The sequence below is a fragment of the Pinus tabuliformis genome, chromosome Q (assembly GCF_031772625.1).
Source record: "Pinus tabuliformis cultivar Carrire ecotype Pingquan chromosome Q, CPIR1, whole genome shotgun sequence".
Classification (NCBI taxonomy): Eukaryota; Viridiplantae; Streptophyta; class Pinopsida; order Pinales; family Pinaceae; genus Pinus; species Pinus tabuliformis.
In genome coordinates, this window is record NC_142296.1 from 687,696,940 (window position 1) to 687,709,912 (window position 12,973).

Sequence of the window (12,973 nt, forward strand, 5' to 3'; positions counted from 1 at the left end):
ATATTATTTCAATAGACTTAGTTCAAATAACACATACAACCTTTATAAGTTTTATTCAATTTACTTTAAAAAGAATATATTCCCTCTTTTAACATTATCTAAAAATAAATATTATTTTTCTGATCTTCTAATGGGATTAAAGTCGATGGACCAAATCTTAAAGCCAATCCACGAACGAGGGTTTTTCTTTATCTTTTGTTTGCTAGTTTTGCACCACCAACTGAGATAGCCCCGCGGATTGCAAAAACCACTTTGCGGTAAATGAAGTCAAGGAAGTTCAGAATCAGCGTACCCTTCGACGTTTGGCCTGGTTGGCGGGTGTCAACTTTTAGATGGGTTTATCATCTTTTAGAAATTGATTGACGTTCTAAAACATTTGCCGTGTATATAACACACATTTATAGATGAGTGGACGAGAGGCATTTTTTTTTATCTGTCAGCACGAGCAGTTTGAGGATCACAGAAATGGCGGGTCTAGTGGCATACCCATGGAACCCGTCTCTATTCAGACCGTCGCCTGTGAAATTTGATTGCCGCGGAAGGCGTTGGTGCTCTCCTATTTCAGCTGAACTGAGGGAATCCCCCTCTTCAATTACCACCGAAGATAGCCAAGCGGGCGGTTCCATGGGCGGACCTTCGATTTCTGCTCCCCCGGTGTTTAAGCCTCCCAAGCCCCGCCGGTTTTACGTGAGGGGCGATAACTGGGGAACCATACTGTCTGCTTCCTTGGCGTTGCCCTTCAGACTTGGCTGTGGAGCATTTGCCCAGGGGTAAACAAGCTACTTCATTATCCTCTCATATAAATTCCATTATGTACACATGAAATACATTTTGACAATTTGGTTGCCTTATAAATCAGAAAAATGAATAAAATCTTCTCAATTCAATTAAAACTCACACGGTTATTAAAATGATTAACTGACACATGTGAAGAACCAAATTTAGGATATGTTAGAACGTTTCCTGTGCACTTCTAGTCACCCTTCAATAAGCACAACCACATAAGATGTGTTTGAATATCAAGCAATTTTTTTCTTATGAAATACCTTTTATATTGGGTATGTCAGGCGTATAATGTGAAATGATTCAGAAGGGACTCTTCCCACCTTCATAGTCTTTTCTATTATGAAATCACCTACTTAAATTTTTTATTTATGTGTTAGACATACTTAAAACTTATATATGTGTTTTTGCTGAAAAATATATTTTATATTATAAAAAAATATTTATAATAAAAAACTAAAAAATTGAAAGGATTTATACAATGATAATCATAACTTTTTCTAAATAGCTACTAAGACAAAAGTAAAAGCATCATTCAACGTCATTAAAAAATTGGGTTTTTTATATCAGCAACACTCCTTTCTGAATTGAAGGCTAAAAAAGGCGCTAGTCTTGGGATCAAAGACAAATTTACACTGCAGTTTTCATAAGAGAAAAAAAATCACTATATTCAAGAATGCTACAGGCCATAAATAACAGCACGTACAAGAGCGCAGTTTTCATCAAACAGTGCTGCCCGCCCGTGAATCCTACCCTGAAGAGAACTTGGTTCAGAGAATTGGTTTATAGCAACATATAATCTCCAATATGACATGATCTTATGCTAGTGAATTCTATTAGGAGATCACCCACTTTAAAGTTATTATCTATGCTTCAATGCACCTATAACACCTGTGCGTGTTGGAATTGCTTCTACAACATAAATACCTCTCTAAAAAAAAAGCTTACTATCTCACATGTTTGAGAGAATTGGTCCATAGTAGCATATAATCTCCAATATACCATATCAATTGGGTCTAGCTCACGTGGTTGAGAGGAGAAATGTCATGCTCTCTACTTGAGTTTAAATTCTACTTTTGACATGTTTGCTCTTTGTAGGTTAATAACTTAAATTGTTCATTGAAGCCCTTTGAGAGGCATGAGGAATTTCTCACTCTTGCTTATAGGTCATAGGGTGAGATAAGAAGTTGAAAAAAAAAGAACTCCAATATGACATGATCCTTATGCCAATGGGGACGGCCACAAGGAAGTGGTTTCTTCTATTGGCCTTCCCTTTTCTTCCTCCGTTGATTGGTAATTGTTCCTAAAATGCCCATTAAAATAAGTCGAATATGTGCACCTTGGAGTTATTTCTATGACATAAATACCTCTTTCTCATTGTATAGCCTTGGGGTTGAATAGAGGGGATCAAAACCTTTTTAAGTGCTAAGAGGGATCACAAACTTTTAAGTGCAAACCTTAGTGCTTTAAAGTCCGTGTGAGTGGAAAAATGTGGGGTTTGTACCTCGAGTAAAACTTGCTTATTAGATTAGTGCTTAATAGATCTAGGCTTAAGATGGATCAATGTTAATTTAATTAAATGGAAACTACTTGTTTTGATTTATTTGCATAAGTTTTGCATTAAATCATTTTAATGTGGTTCTATTAAGTGTCAAGAGGGATCAAAACTCTTGAAGTGCAAACCTCAATGTATTTAAGGTCTTGGTGGGTGCAAAAATTTGCTATAAGTAGGGATCCAAAAGACTAGATGCTTTTGATTGGCCAAAATATTCAGCAAAATATAATTTTGTACTTGTGGCATCGTCATATCTAAGTAAACCAAATATTTTTAATCTGCCTACCTTTGATTTATTTACGGATCATACTTCTTATAGTGTGACTTTTGTCACTCCTACGGTGGGTCATCTATTCAAGTATTTTGTGGTTTGCATTGCTTCTAAGTTCTGCCCAATGTATATATGGATCTTATTTTCCATGACACATCTTTTCCATGACTATGACTCTTTTACATTTTTCTCCATCAATTTTTTGCCTCCAAATCCCCTCTCCATTAAAAAAATCAACAAACCTTTCATGTTCCTTGTTACCCACAACCCGTGGGTAGTATCCATAGGAGAAAGTTTTTCTCCTAGATGGTCCTTAGCCGGCAACCAACAACACTTAGCAACCACTACATAGCTCATTGTGCCACTATCTCTGCCACCTGAGCCAACCATGTGGTCCCTGCTAATTTGTTATGATCGTATGTTTGAAGGTGGGCCTTCTGACCCCAAAGGTATGGTTTTGCATTGTGTAGTTGGATAATTTTGTTTACTTATCATGGACACTTTTGGGCATGGATTGGTGGGGGGATTCGACGGAAAGAGCGGGCTTGGTTTGTCCTCTTGTCTCCTTTGTCCAATTTGATGGTTAGCAGTTGGAAGCAATTGATTCTCCTTTTAGGGAAGACCTTATCTTTAATACTAATGATGATGAAATTGATAGGGCCCTTGCTGCTACTTGTCTTCTTTGTGTTTCTATAAGTATATTCAAATCACTTGAGGACCCTCCCTCAATACTGATAAACCTTTAGAATATGATTTTGAGGAAAAGACACCCATCAAATATAATACTTCACCTTCCCCATCGCCTTTCTTCCTTGTTTATCATTTTGGGTCATCCATAAGTGAGTCCCTGACCCCTTTTCATATGATCTCAAATGACCATGAGCCTTCTCCCCCGTCTGAGTATAGTGTCAAGGAGGAGCCTCTCGTTGGATATATCGTACCTCCTCAGACACACCCTCAGGATTTTGAGCACACCATCATTGCACCTCTCAAATGTGACCATCACATTGGGCAACCTGTTTGTTGCCCCCTTCCTTCCCTCAATCTCCTTTCCCCTCCCATCATGACCATATGGCATCTGCAAAGGATAATATTATGAACAATGATCGTGATAGGGAGTTCATAAGCTTGGTCATTCGTTCATCCATCTTGTGTTTGCAAGAAAGGTTATGGATCTCTAAAATGATGTCCTTCCCCTCATCCAAGGTTCCTTTCTACATCATATGGATATCATACTTTCTCACCTCCCACCTGCATCATCCTCTATATGATTGTGTCTATGTTGGCTTTTAGATCTATCGCATAAATAGTCATATAGGCAGGCATATTTATATTGATCTCATGATATGTTAGTTGCAATGGCTCTATGATTAGACTTAGTATTTGCCTGAAATGATATGCATGTTAGGGTAGGATGCATTGCATGCTGGTTTTTATCATTAGAACTAACATCATATGATATTATCATGCTAGAATAACTGCATTTAGATTAAATTGTATTTAAGAGTAGAAGTTTATTTCCTATTGATTTTATGGCCTAATACTAAGTATGGGTGACCAAAGAACACCACAAGAACTTGTTTCCCCGTGTGCTTGGTCTTTGATATGTGCAGGTAAAAGGTCTGCAGTCCCCAGAGATTGCTGGTGTTCTCATGACCTTCCGGTTCGTGCATTCTTCGGTGAGATCATGTCCCAGTTGGAGCCAAATGTTACCCACCACCCGTGGGTAGTATCCATAGGAGAAATTTTTTCTCCTAGATGGTCCTTAGCCAACAGCTCCTAGCAACCACCAGATAGCTCGATGTGTATCTCCACCACTTGAGCCAACGGTGTGGTCCCTCGCTGTTCTGTTATGATCGTATGTTTGAAGGTGGGCCTTCCGACCCTGAAGGTATGATTTTTCATTGTGTAGTTGGGTAATTTTGTTTACTTATCATGGATACTTCTGGGCATGAATTGGTGGGGGGATTCGGCAGGAAGAGTGGACTTGATTTGCACTCCTGTCTCCTCTATCCAATAAGATGGTTAGCCCTATATCCTAGTCCCATGGGATCTCTTTTATTGGCTACTAGATTTAGGGGTGGCACTACATGGGAAACCCCGATCTTGGTTGCGTGGTCCCGCTTCTCGACACCATCTACATCACTCCCTTCCTTTCATTATAACCCCATTCACCATATTTTCCATCCGGGTCCACATTTGTCCATTGGGTCCACAAGGAGTTAGCCTCTCCTTCCCCTTGTCCACACCTTGGGTTGGGCTTGGAACGATGCCCTGGAGGTTGATGCAGCTAAAAGAAAGGAAAAAGCATAATTTGGCCACTTTGAACAGGAACTGTACCATAAAATGCAAAAGATGGCTGGGACATACAAATTTAGCACATGGGCAAAAGCCAAACATGAGCTCTACCCCTTTCATTATGGCCATCACCCTGGTTCGTAGGGCCCCTCATATTGACCCCTTTCATCATTAAGGAACCCATGATTGTCCCAACCCCTGGTGGGCGATGAGTTGCCCCACCTTAAAGGGGCTATCCACTACTATATCTCACGCATTATGCTCTCATCCCTTCGAGCCTCGAGCAATTATAAAAGAAAAATCAATAAAATGAAAAAGGCATATGAAGAAGGGTGGAAAAATAAGGGCTGAGGTAACTCATGTACCACGATTGCTCCCTCCTACATTTATACACCCAAGTGTGGGCTTTCCTTATTATGGCTACCCTTATACTGTGGCATGTGGCTTGGAGCCATCCCCTGATGCCCCATTCTGTTCCACCTTTATATCACGTGCCACCTACCATTTGATGGATGTACCATGGAGATGTCATCCCCTTGGAGGCTGAAACCACCTAATAGGGTCCTTGGTTAACCTTCTTCTTGAACTTGGAGACACTTGTACGTTCTAAAGCCCATTATGGAAGGGCATGCCAACATGAAGTGTCCACTTGGTTCCATGATTTGTATGCTTATTTGCTTAATTGCACTAATGATTTGTTGTACTGGATGGTGAGGGGACACATTGGATCTTATATAGGATTGCAGGTTGGTCTTTGTCTTGGGCTTGGTCTCCCTATACGGGGTCCAAGTCCTCCAGGTTGGTGTTTGTAGGATGAGTGTTGAGAGCCATGGGTCTTCACCATAGCTTAGAGCAATCTCCACTTCATGGGATCTTTAGTTCCACTTATTGCTTGCTCGTGTTCCACCATTTTGGATGATGATGATGCACCTGGACCACCTCGCCCAGCTGACTCCGCTCTTGCACCACACACTTGGCAGCTGATCCAGGGCCCAGATGAGGATGCGTCTCTCCACGAGAGACAATGGGAGGGCTTGCACCATTCTTCTAGCCCCTATAGATGGGATACATGCACTCTCGATCCACTTGGAGACCCATGAGGATGTCATTGTGCCCCCACACCCACTTGGGGACACCACATTTGATTTGCTTGGATGTCAAGGGGCCACCCCCTTGATCACTATGCCTATTCTCTCACCTTGGTACACTTTGGACTCCACTAGGCCTCTTCAATGGCCCAACGATTCGTTGTATCTACTATTTTGCCCTCTTGAGAGGCTTATCTTTGTATTATGGAGTTATCTTGTTGGGCTTGTCACCAAGTCATGTCATTATTGTACATTATTTTATTATTTGGAGCTTAATTAGGCAAATCGAACCCCTTAGGGAGGATATAAATTGATGAGAGCTCATTTGAATCTCATCATCACTTGGATTTGGATCATTTGTTTCTTCTGGGAATTTCACTAAGCCTTTTGATGGACAAATTGGAGATTTAATGCATTTCAATGTTTGGAAGAGCTTAAATTTATGTCTTGGAGTTTCGATTTTCTTGCATCTTGATGATTGGAATAATTTCACTATACTTGTGAGTACTCTTTTCATGTTTATCTTGTATTTTGTCTCATGTAATGATCTATGAAATATTTGGTGTAGCTACCCTTATGCTTATGTGAAGTCGCTGGTCTTGTCTTTGTGAGGGATTTTTCATATGATCATTGTGAAGTATGGTGAATTATTGTCCTAGGGGTACATGATTGTTCATGATTTGCCTTAATAAGTCATCATTTGCATCATAAAAGATGTATAAATTTCCCTTTGTAACCTAGTTGCTGCTAGGGCCATACGAAGTTGCTGGGGAGCTCTTTGATTGAAATTGAGCCTAAGTGTTGATCTCATTTGACTCCATTCTCCTAATTGTCTAGGCACTGGTCTAGTCCTAAGGTGATAAAAAAGAATATTCTTCTCACCTGTCCTCCTTTCTAAGCCCTAACCTAGTAGGCCTCCTAGGGCATCATCTAAAATCGTTTCTAGCCATTGGAAATCTTTGAAAATTGGTCAACTACTGTGCTGGGGTCTTCTTGAGAGGTCCTCCAAATTTGAGGTCGATCCCATGGTGGAATCTCAAGATATTCCAAGCCCTAGCTTGAAGACCATTCTCATCCCTAGGTTTCCTTTGGTTGGTGGCTTCATTAAGATCATTGTACTCAAATTCCAAGAAAAATTCAATTCCTTTGATCCTATTCTCCTTCCTAACTTGATACAGATCATCCATTTATTGCTCCAATCCAAACCTTTTACCTCGTTTGGGCCCACTTGGGCTTCTTTGTGGTCCCACTACATTATAACTTTGATTTTTCAAAGATCACTTATAAACCCTAGTCTTCTATGATTCCTTGATCTTGGGAACTTCTTTTCAAGTAACACTCCTCAAACCCTACGCCTAGGCATCCTCTTAGCCCTTCGAAGAGAGCCATGCATCTTGCTTCTATAGCAAGTAAGCCCATTATCTGAGTCTCTCTTGTGAATAGGCTTTAGGAATCACCCCACATCATATCACTGATCCATCTATTCTAGTGGTTCCTCTCATATTAGGACTCCTCCCATTGGTGAAAGTTCGTAAAGAGCAAGGGGCTTTAACTGAGGTGACAGTTGGTTATCACTCCATTGTTACCACTAGGCCTAGTAGTTTCTCTATGGTCATTCATTTATCCATTTTGTGTTTGCAGGAAAGTTTTTGGATCTCTAAAATGATGTCCTTCCCCTCATCTAAGACTCCTTTCTACGTCATATGGATATCATACTTTCCCGCCTCCCACCTGCATCATCCTCTATATGATTGTGTCTATGTTGGCTTTTAGATCTATCACATAAGTAATCATATAGGCAGGCACATTTATATAGATCTAATGATATCTTGGTTGCACTGGCTCTATGATTAGACTTCGTATTTGCCTGAAATGATATGCATGTTAGGGTAGGATGCATTGCATGCTGATTTTTCTCATTCGAACTAACATCATATGATATTATCATGCTAGAATAACGATATTTAAACTATATTGTATTTAAAGGTAAAAGTTTATTTCCTATTGATTTTATGGCCTAATACTAAGCATGGGTGATCAAAGAACACGACAAGAACATGCTGCACTGTGTGCTTGGTCTTTGATATGTGTAGGTAAAAGGTCTGTGGTCCTGAGAGATTGTTGGTGTTCTCGTGACCTCCCCATTCGAGTACGTTCGTGCACTCTGTTGTGAGATCATGTCCTAGTTGGAGCCATATGTTACCCACCACCCGTGGTAGTATCCATAGGATAATTTTTTTCTCTTAGATGATCCTTAGCTGACAGATCCTAGTAGCCACCAAATAGCTTGATGTGTATCTCCACCACTTGAGCTAGCCATGTGATCCCTCGCCAATCTGTTATGATCATAACCCCATTCACAATATTTCCCATCAGGGTCCAAATTTGTCCATTGGGTCCATAAGGAGTTAGACTCTCCCTCCCCTTGTCCACACCTTGGGTCGGGCTTGGAACGATGCCCTGGAGGTTGACGCCCTAACCTTTCCTTCTTTCTAAGCCCTAACCTAGTAGGCCTCCTAGGGCATCATCTAAAATTGTTTCTATCCATTGAAAATCCTTGAAAATTGGTCAACTATTACGCTGGGGTCTTCTTGAGAGGTCCTCCAAATTTTGAGGTTGATCCCACAGTGGAATCTCAAGATATTTCAAGCCTTAGCTTGAAGACCATTCTCATTCCTAGGTTCTCTTTGGTTGGTGGCTTCATTAGGATCATTGTACTCAAATTCCAAGAAAAATTCAATTCCTTTGATCTTATTCTCCTTCCTAACTTGGTCAAGATCATCCATTTATTGTTGCAGTCCAAACCCTCGACCTCATTTGGGCCCACTTGGGCTTCTTTGTTATCCCACTACATTATAACTTCAATTTAACAAAGATCACTTAAAAACCCTAGTCTTCTAGGATTCCTTGATCTTCGGCACTTCTTTTCAAGTAACACTCCTCAAACCCTAGGTTTAGGCATCCTCTAAGCCCTTCTAAGAGAGCCATCCATCTTGCTTCTATTGCGAGTAAGCCCATTATCTGAGCCTCTCTTGTGAACAAGCTTTAGGAATCACCTCTCATCCTGCCATTGATCCATCTATTCTAGTGGCTCCTCTCATATCGGGACTCCTCCCATCGGTGAAAGTCTGTAAAGAGTGGAGAGCTTTAGTTGAGGTGACAGTGGGTTATCGTCCCATTGTTGCCACTTGACCTAGTAGTCGCTCTATAGGATCCCCTCCTAGGACCCCTACTAGTTTGAGTAGTAACATTACCCACCACATGTGGGTGACACCCATAGGAGAAATTTTTCTCCTAGACGGTCCTCAGTTGACAGCCAGTAGCCCCTTGTAGCCACCAGATGTCTCGATGTGCCATCATCTCCGTCACCTGAGCTGACCATTATGCAACCTGGTCCATCTGTCATGATCATATGTTTGAAGATGGGCATTCGAACCGCGAAGGTATGGATTTCATTATGTAGTTGGGTATTTTTGCTTGTTTATCATGGGTATTTATGGGCATGGATTAGTGGGGGGATTCGACGAAAAGGATGGGCTTGGTTTGTACTCTTGTCCCCTTGTCCAACTTGGTGGTTAACCTTGTGTCCTAGTCCTTTGGGATCTCCTTTATTGACAACTAGCTTTAGGAGTGATACTACACGAGAAACCTCGATTTTGGTTGCGTGTCCCACTTCCCAACACCACATACATCACTCTGCTCTGCTCATTATAACCCCTTTTCACATGTTTCCCATCCGGGTCCACATTTGCCCATTGGGTCTGTTGTTGCCGGCTAGCACACATGCCTAAGTTAGTGAGAAAAAGCCCTTAACCCCACAAGGTGTGGTTTGGTGGCAAAACTAAGAGATGGGGTTGTCACCTATTCCCAACTCTCTCTGTTAAAGCTCTCTCCTAGGTAAGCGAAGGGGGGTGGTCACTAGTGAAAAAATAGATGAAAATGATATAAGTTTCTAGGAGATCCTAAAGTCAATTGGACTACTTCAAGATTATGAGCAAGTTCAATCATGTGTGATAAGAAATACAAGATATGAAATGAAACTTTTTCTCAATAATTATCAACACATAATAAAAAGATAAGCGTGTATATCGGTGCCTTCAATATTGCTTCAAAATAATAAACATTTGCTCAAAAGAAATAGACAATTAATCCTGCAACACAAATAGATGTTAGATAAAATGATATCATGTAATATCGCATATCAGGAATATACCCCAAACACAAGCAAACTCCAACCAGAGATGGACTGGGAGGGCATTTACCAGATATGTCGCCTCTAAAAAGAGGACGAGATCCGGAGGCTACCTGGCCCTTTCCAGACTCTGTCTAAGAGTATAATAGAAACACACAAGTGGTATAATAGCCGAGAATGCTCACAGAGATACAAGTAACAATGATACTATATATATCAAATAAACCATAAACAGATACACAAGAAATGCAGAGAGAATGCTAAGCCGTTTTATTATGCTGAGTAATAAAATGAGTACAAGAGGTGATCAGGAAGATGGCACCTCTACTTGCACAAGGCAAGTGAAGAAATACACTCAGAATAGCAAAGGAATGGCCCCTCTCTGATCTGCGTCCAAGCTGCTGGGAAAACTGCTGCGCTGCTACTGCTGCCAGAAATCAAACGAGGATTTGGGACTGCATCCCTCCTTAGAAAAAGCTGAAACTCTGGAATCGGACTCTACTCAAGAAACCCAGAAAAACCCAGAAAGCTTTCCTGGAATGGCCAACCCCCGAAAATCACCCCCTTGGGGTTCTGCGTAGTTCCTTACTGCTTTGCGCTACCACTGAATAGAACCCTCTGAAACTCAACCCCGAACTCTGCCAAACTCCTCCAATATGCAAGAGCTGATCTCTTGCTCAATCCCTCGGCTCAAATCCTCCACAAACCCTCAATCCAGACTGCTCCCAAAAAGAACTGCGTCCCTCTCCTAGTGCTGCGCAGTCCTCCAGAACACTAATAAAACCACTGCTGAAATGCTGAAGATACTGTTGCTGAAATGCCAACGAAAATACCTTGCCCGAGCAGGCACTCGAAGTCCCCTGGGGCTAAGGGTGAGATCTCCGAATGGAGACACTCAATGCACTAAACAGTGTTGCAGACTAGCTAAACAACCAGCGTGCTCTAAGCCAAAACGACTATCACAAATGCACATAACCTAATGATCAAAATGAGGGGGCTCCTCTCTCTTTTATAGCTTCTGTCTCTCTCAATCCCAATTCTCACCTTCTCCTGCGTGATTCCCCTTTTGCCACGTGTTCCTCCCCCCCTGCGCAGTCCCTCCATGTGTCTACGTGGGCTCCATTTCTGCGTCCCCCTTTTGGCCCCCTTGGCTCTCCCTTTAAATCACAACGTTGTGCTACTAGGAAGTGACTTTTATTCTAAAAGTGAGTTATGTCCCCCTTTTTCACTTTTTTTATTTACAAAATATCTATAGAAGGAAAAATTTGGCAAAATCGAATATTCCAATTGGCTGGGGCTAATTAGGAATATTACATATCAATTTGCAAGATATATAGAAATGAAAATGCTTTTATCAAAGATACTATCATTTGAAGCTCCAAGCATGTATAGCAATACAAGTAACTTGCAAATTGGAATAAACCAAAGCTTTTACTTGCAAAAGATATTGTACTTGCCCAAATGGAATACTTCAACCATAGTAAGAGTGATGACTTAAATGCATGCTCATCATAACAAGTACATAAGATCAAATAGCAAATAAAGTGAATTAGGATGAGATGCACCTAGCTAAAGTGAAATACAATTATCTTGGTAAGGTTTAGATTAAATGTCTATTCTAGGTGAGAAACTCTCTTTTCAAACTCTTGCCAAAGAGTAAAGATTGGGGTGGCCGCAAGGAATAGGCGCTGAGGACTCACTAGTAGTTGTTAACGGTACCCTTCCCCTAATTCTTACAAGCCATGTGTGCCTTCGTTCCTACAAGGGGACAATGCTACCTTCATAATTGTAGGGTCACACACTTTACCTTACTCCATACTAGTTGGAAGAACTTCCCAAGAAAATCTGTCCTATTATGTCTATCAACCAAGCTTATGCTTGGAGGTAAATTTAATTAGAGTGCAAGCTATACTAATATGCCTAAATGAAATGCATGTAAGTTTTTTCTCCAAAAGAGAGATTGATTTGCAATGCTTCAAAGTAATGAAAATGAAATAGTGCTCAACATAAGTTGCAAATATAACTTCAATTGGAGAAATAAAATTAGCTTACAAGTGTTGCATGTTCCTCATCAATCGATTGGAAATGAATTAAAATGTTGCTTGAAAACAAAACTTGTTTCAAATAGACAATGACAACAAAATGTTCTAATACTCAAGATAACAATGTAGCATAAAAATGAAACATGTATTCAAGTGCTCATGAAACAATTTACCAAGCTAAATGGAAAGGAGTCAAAGCTTGCTAAGAATATGATGTGCTTTCATGTAAAAATAGATTGCTCAAAGTAGAGTGTTAACTTGTAGTTCAAAGTAATAATGACATAAAGGATGCAAAACTCAAGTAAAATTTGTAGCAAACTTTAATTTAGGAAATGAAATGTGATAGTGAGGTTGTGTTGATTCCCAATTAAAACATGCATGTAAGTTAAAAGAAAACTAGCAAAAATAATCAATCCACCCAACAAATGTCCTTCCCTCTAAATAGGGAGGAGGGATGCCATGGGTAGAACCCCAAGCTCCCACAAGAAAATTGGAATTTTATTGGGTGTTACAAATAAGAGATGAGAACCTTTCTCTATGCCTCAAAGAGCCTCAAGGAAAACTTTACGATATGATGCTTCAACTATGAACATTCCTTGATAAAAATTCACAAATAATGAGACCTAAGAAAACTTTTTTTGAAAACCAACAAATCTCAGATTTAAAATCTGAATTTTACATATAAATTTCAGCAACTTAGATGGAGAGGAATTAGCATGAGAAAGACGAAAGAAGTCTCTCCTA

The 12,973-nt window shown here is 40.4% G+C and overlaps 1 protein-coding gene across 1 annotated transcript in view; it reads left to right on the plus strand.

Moving 5' to 3' along the window:
* The first annotated feature begins 248 nt into the window (after window positions 1-248).
* The window catches only part of LOC149221411 (Thioredoxin family protein), a 455,192-nt gene continuing 442,467 nt past the window's right edge, over window positions 249-12,973 (plus strand). The window contains exon 1 of the mRNA XM_089385096.1: window positions 249-770. Coding sequence (XP_089241222.1) covers window positions 466-770 — 305 coding nt within the window. The 5' untranslated portion in view covers window positions 249-465. The remainder of the gene's footprint in view (window positions 771-12,973) is intronic.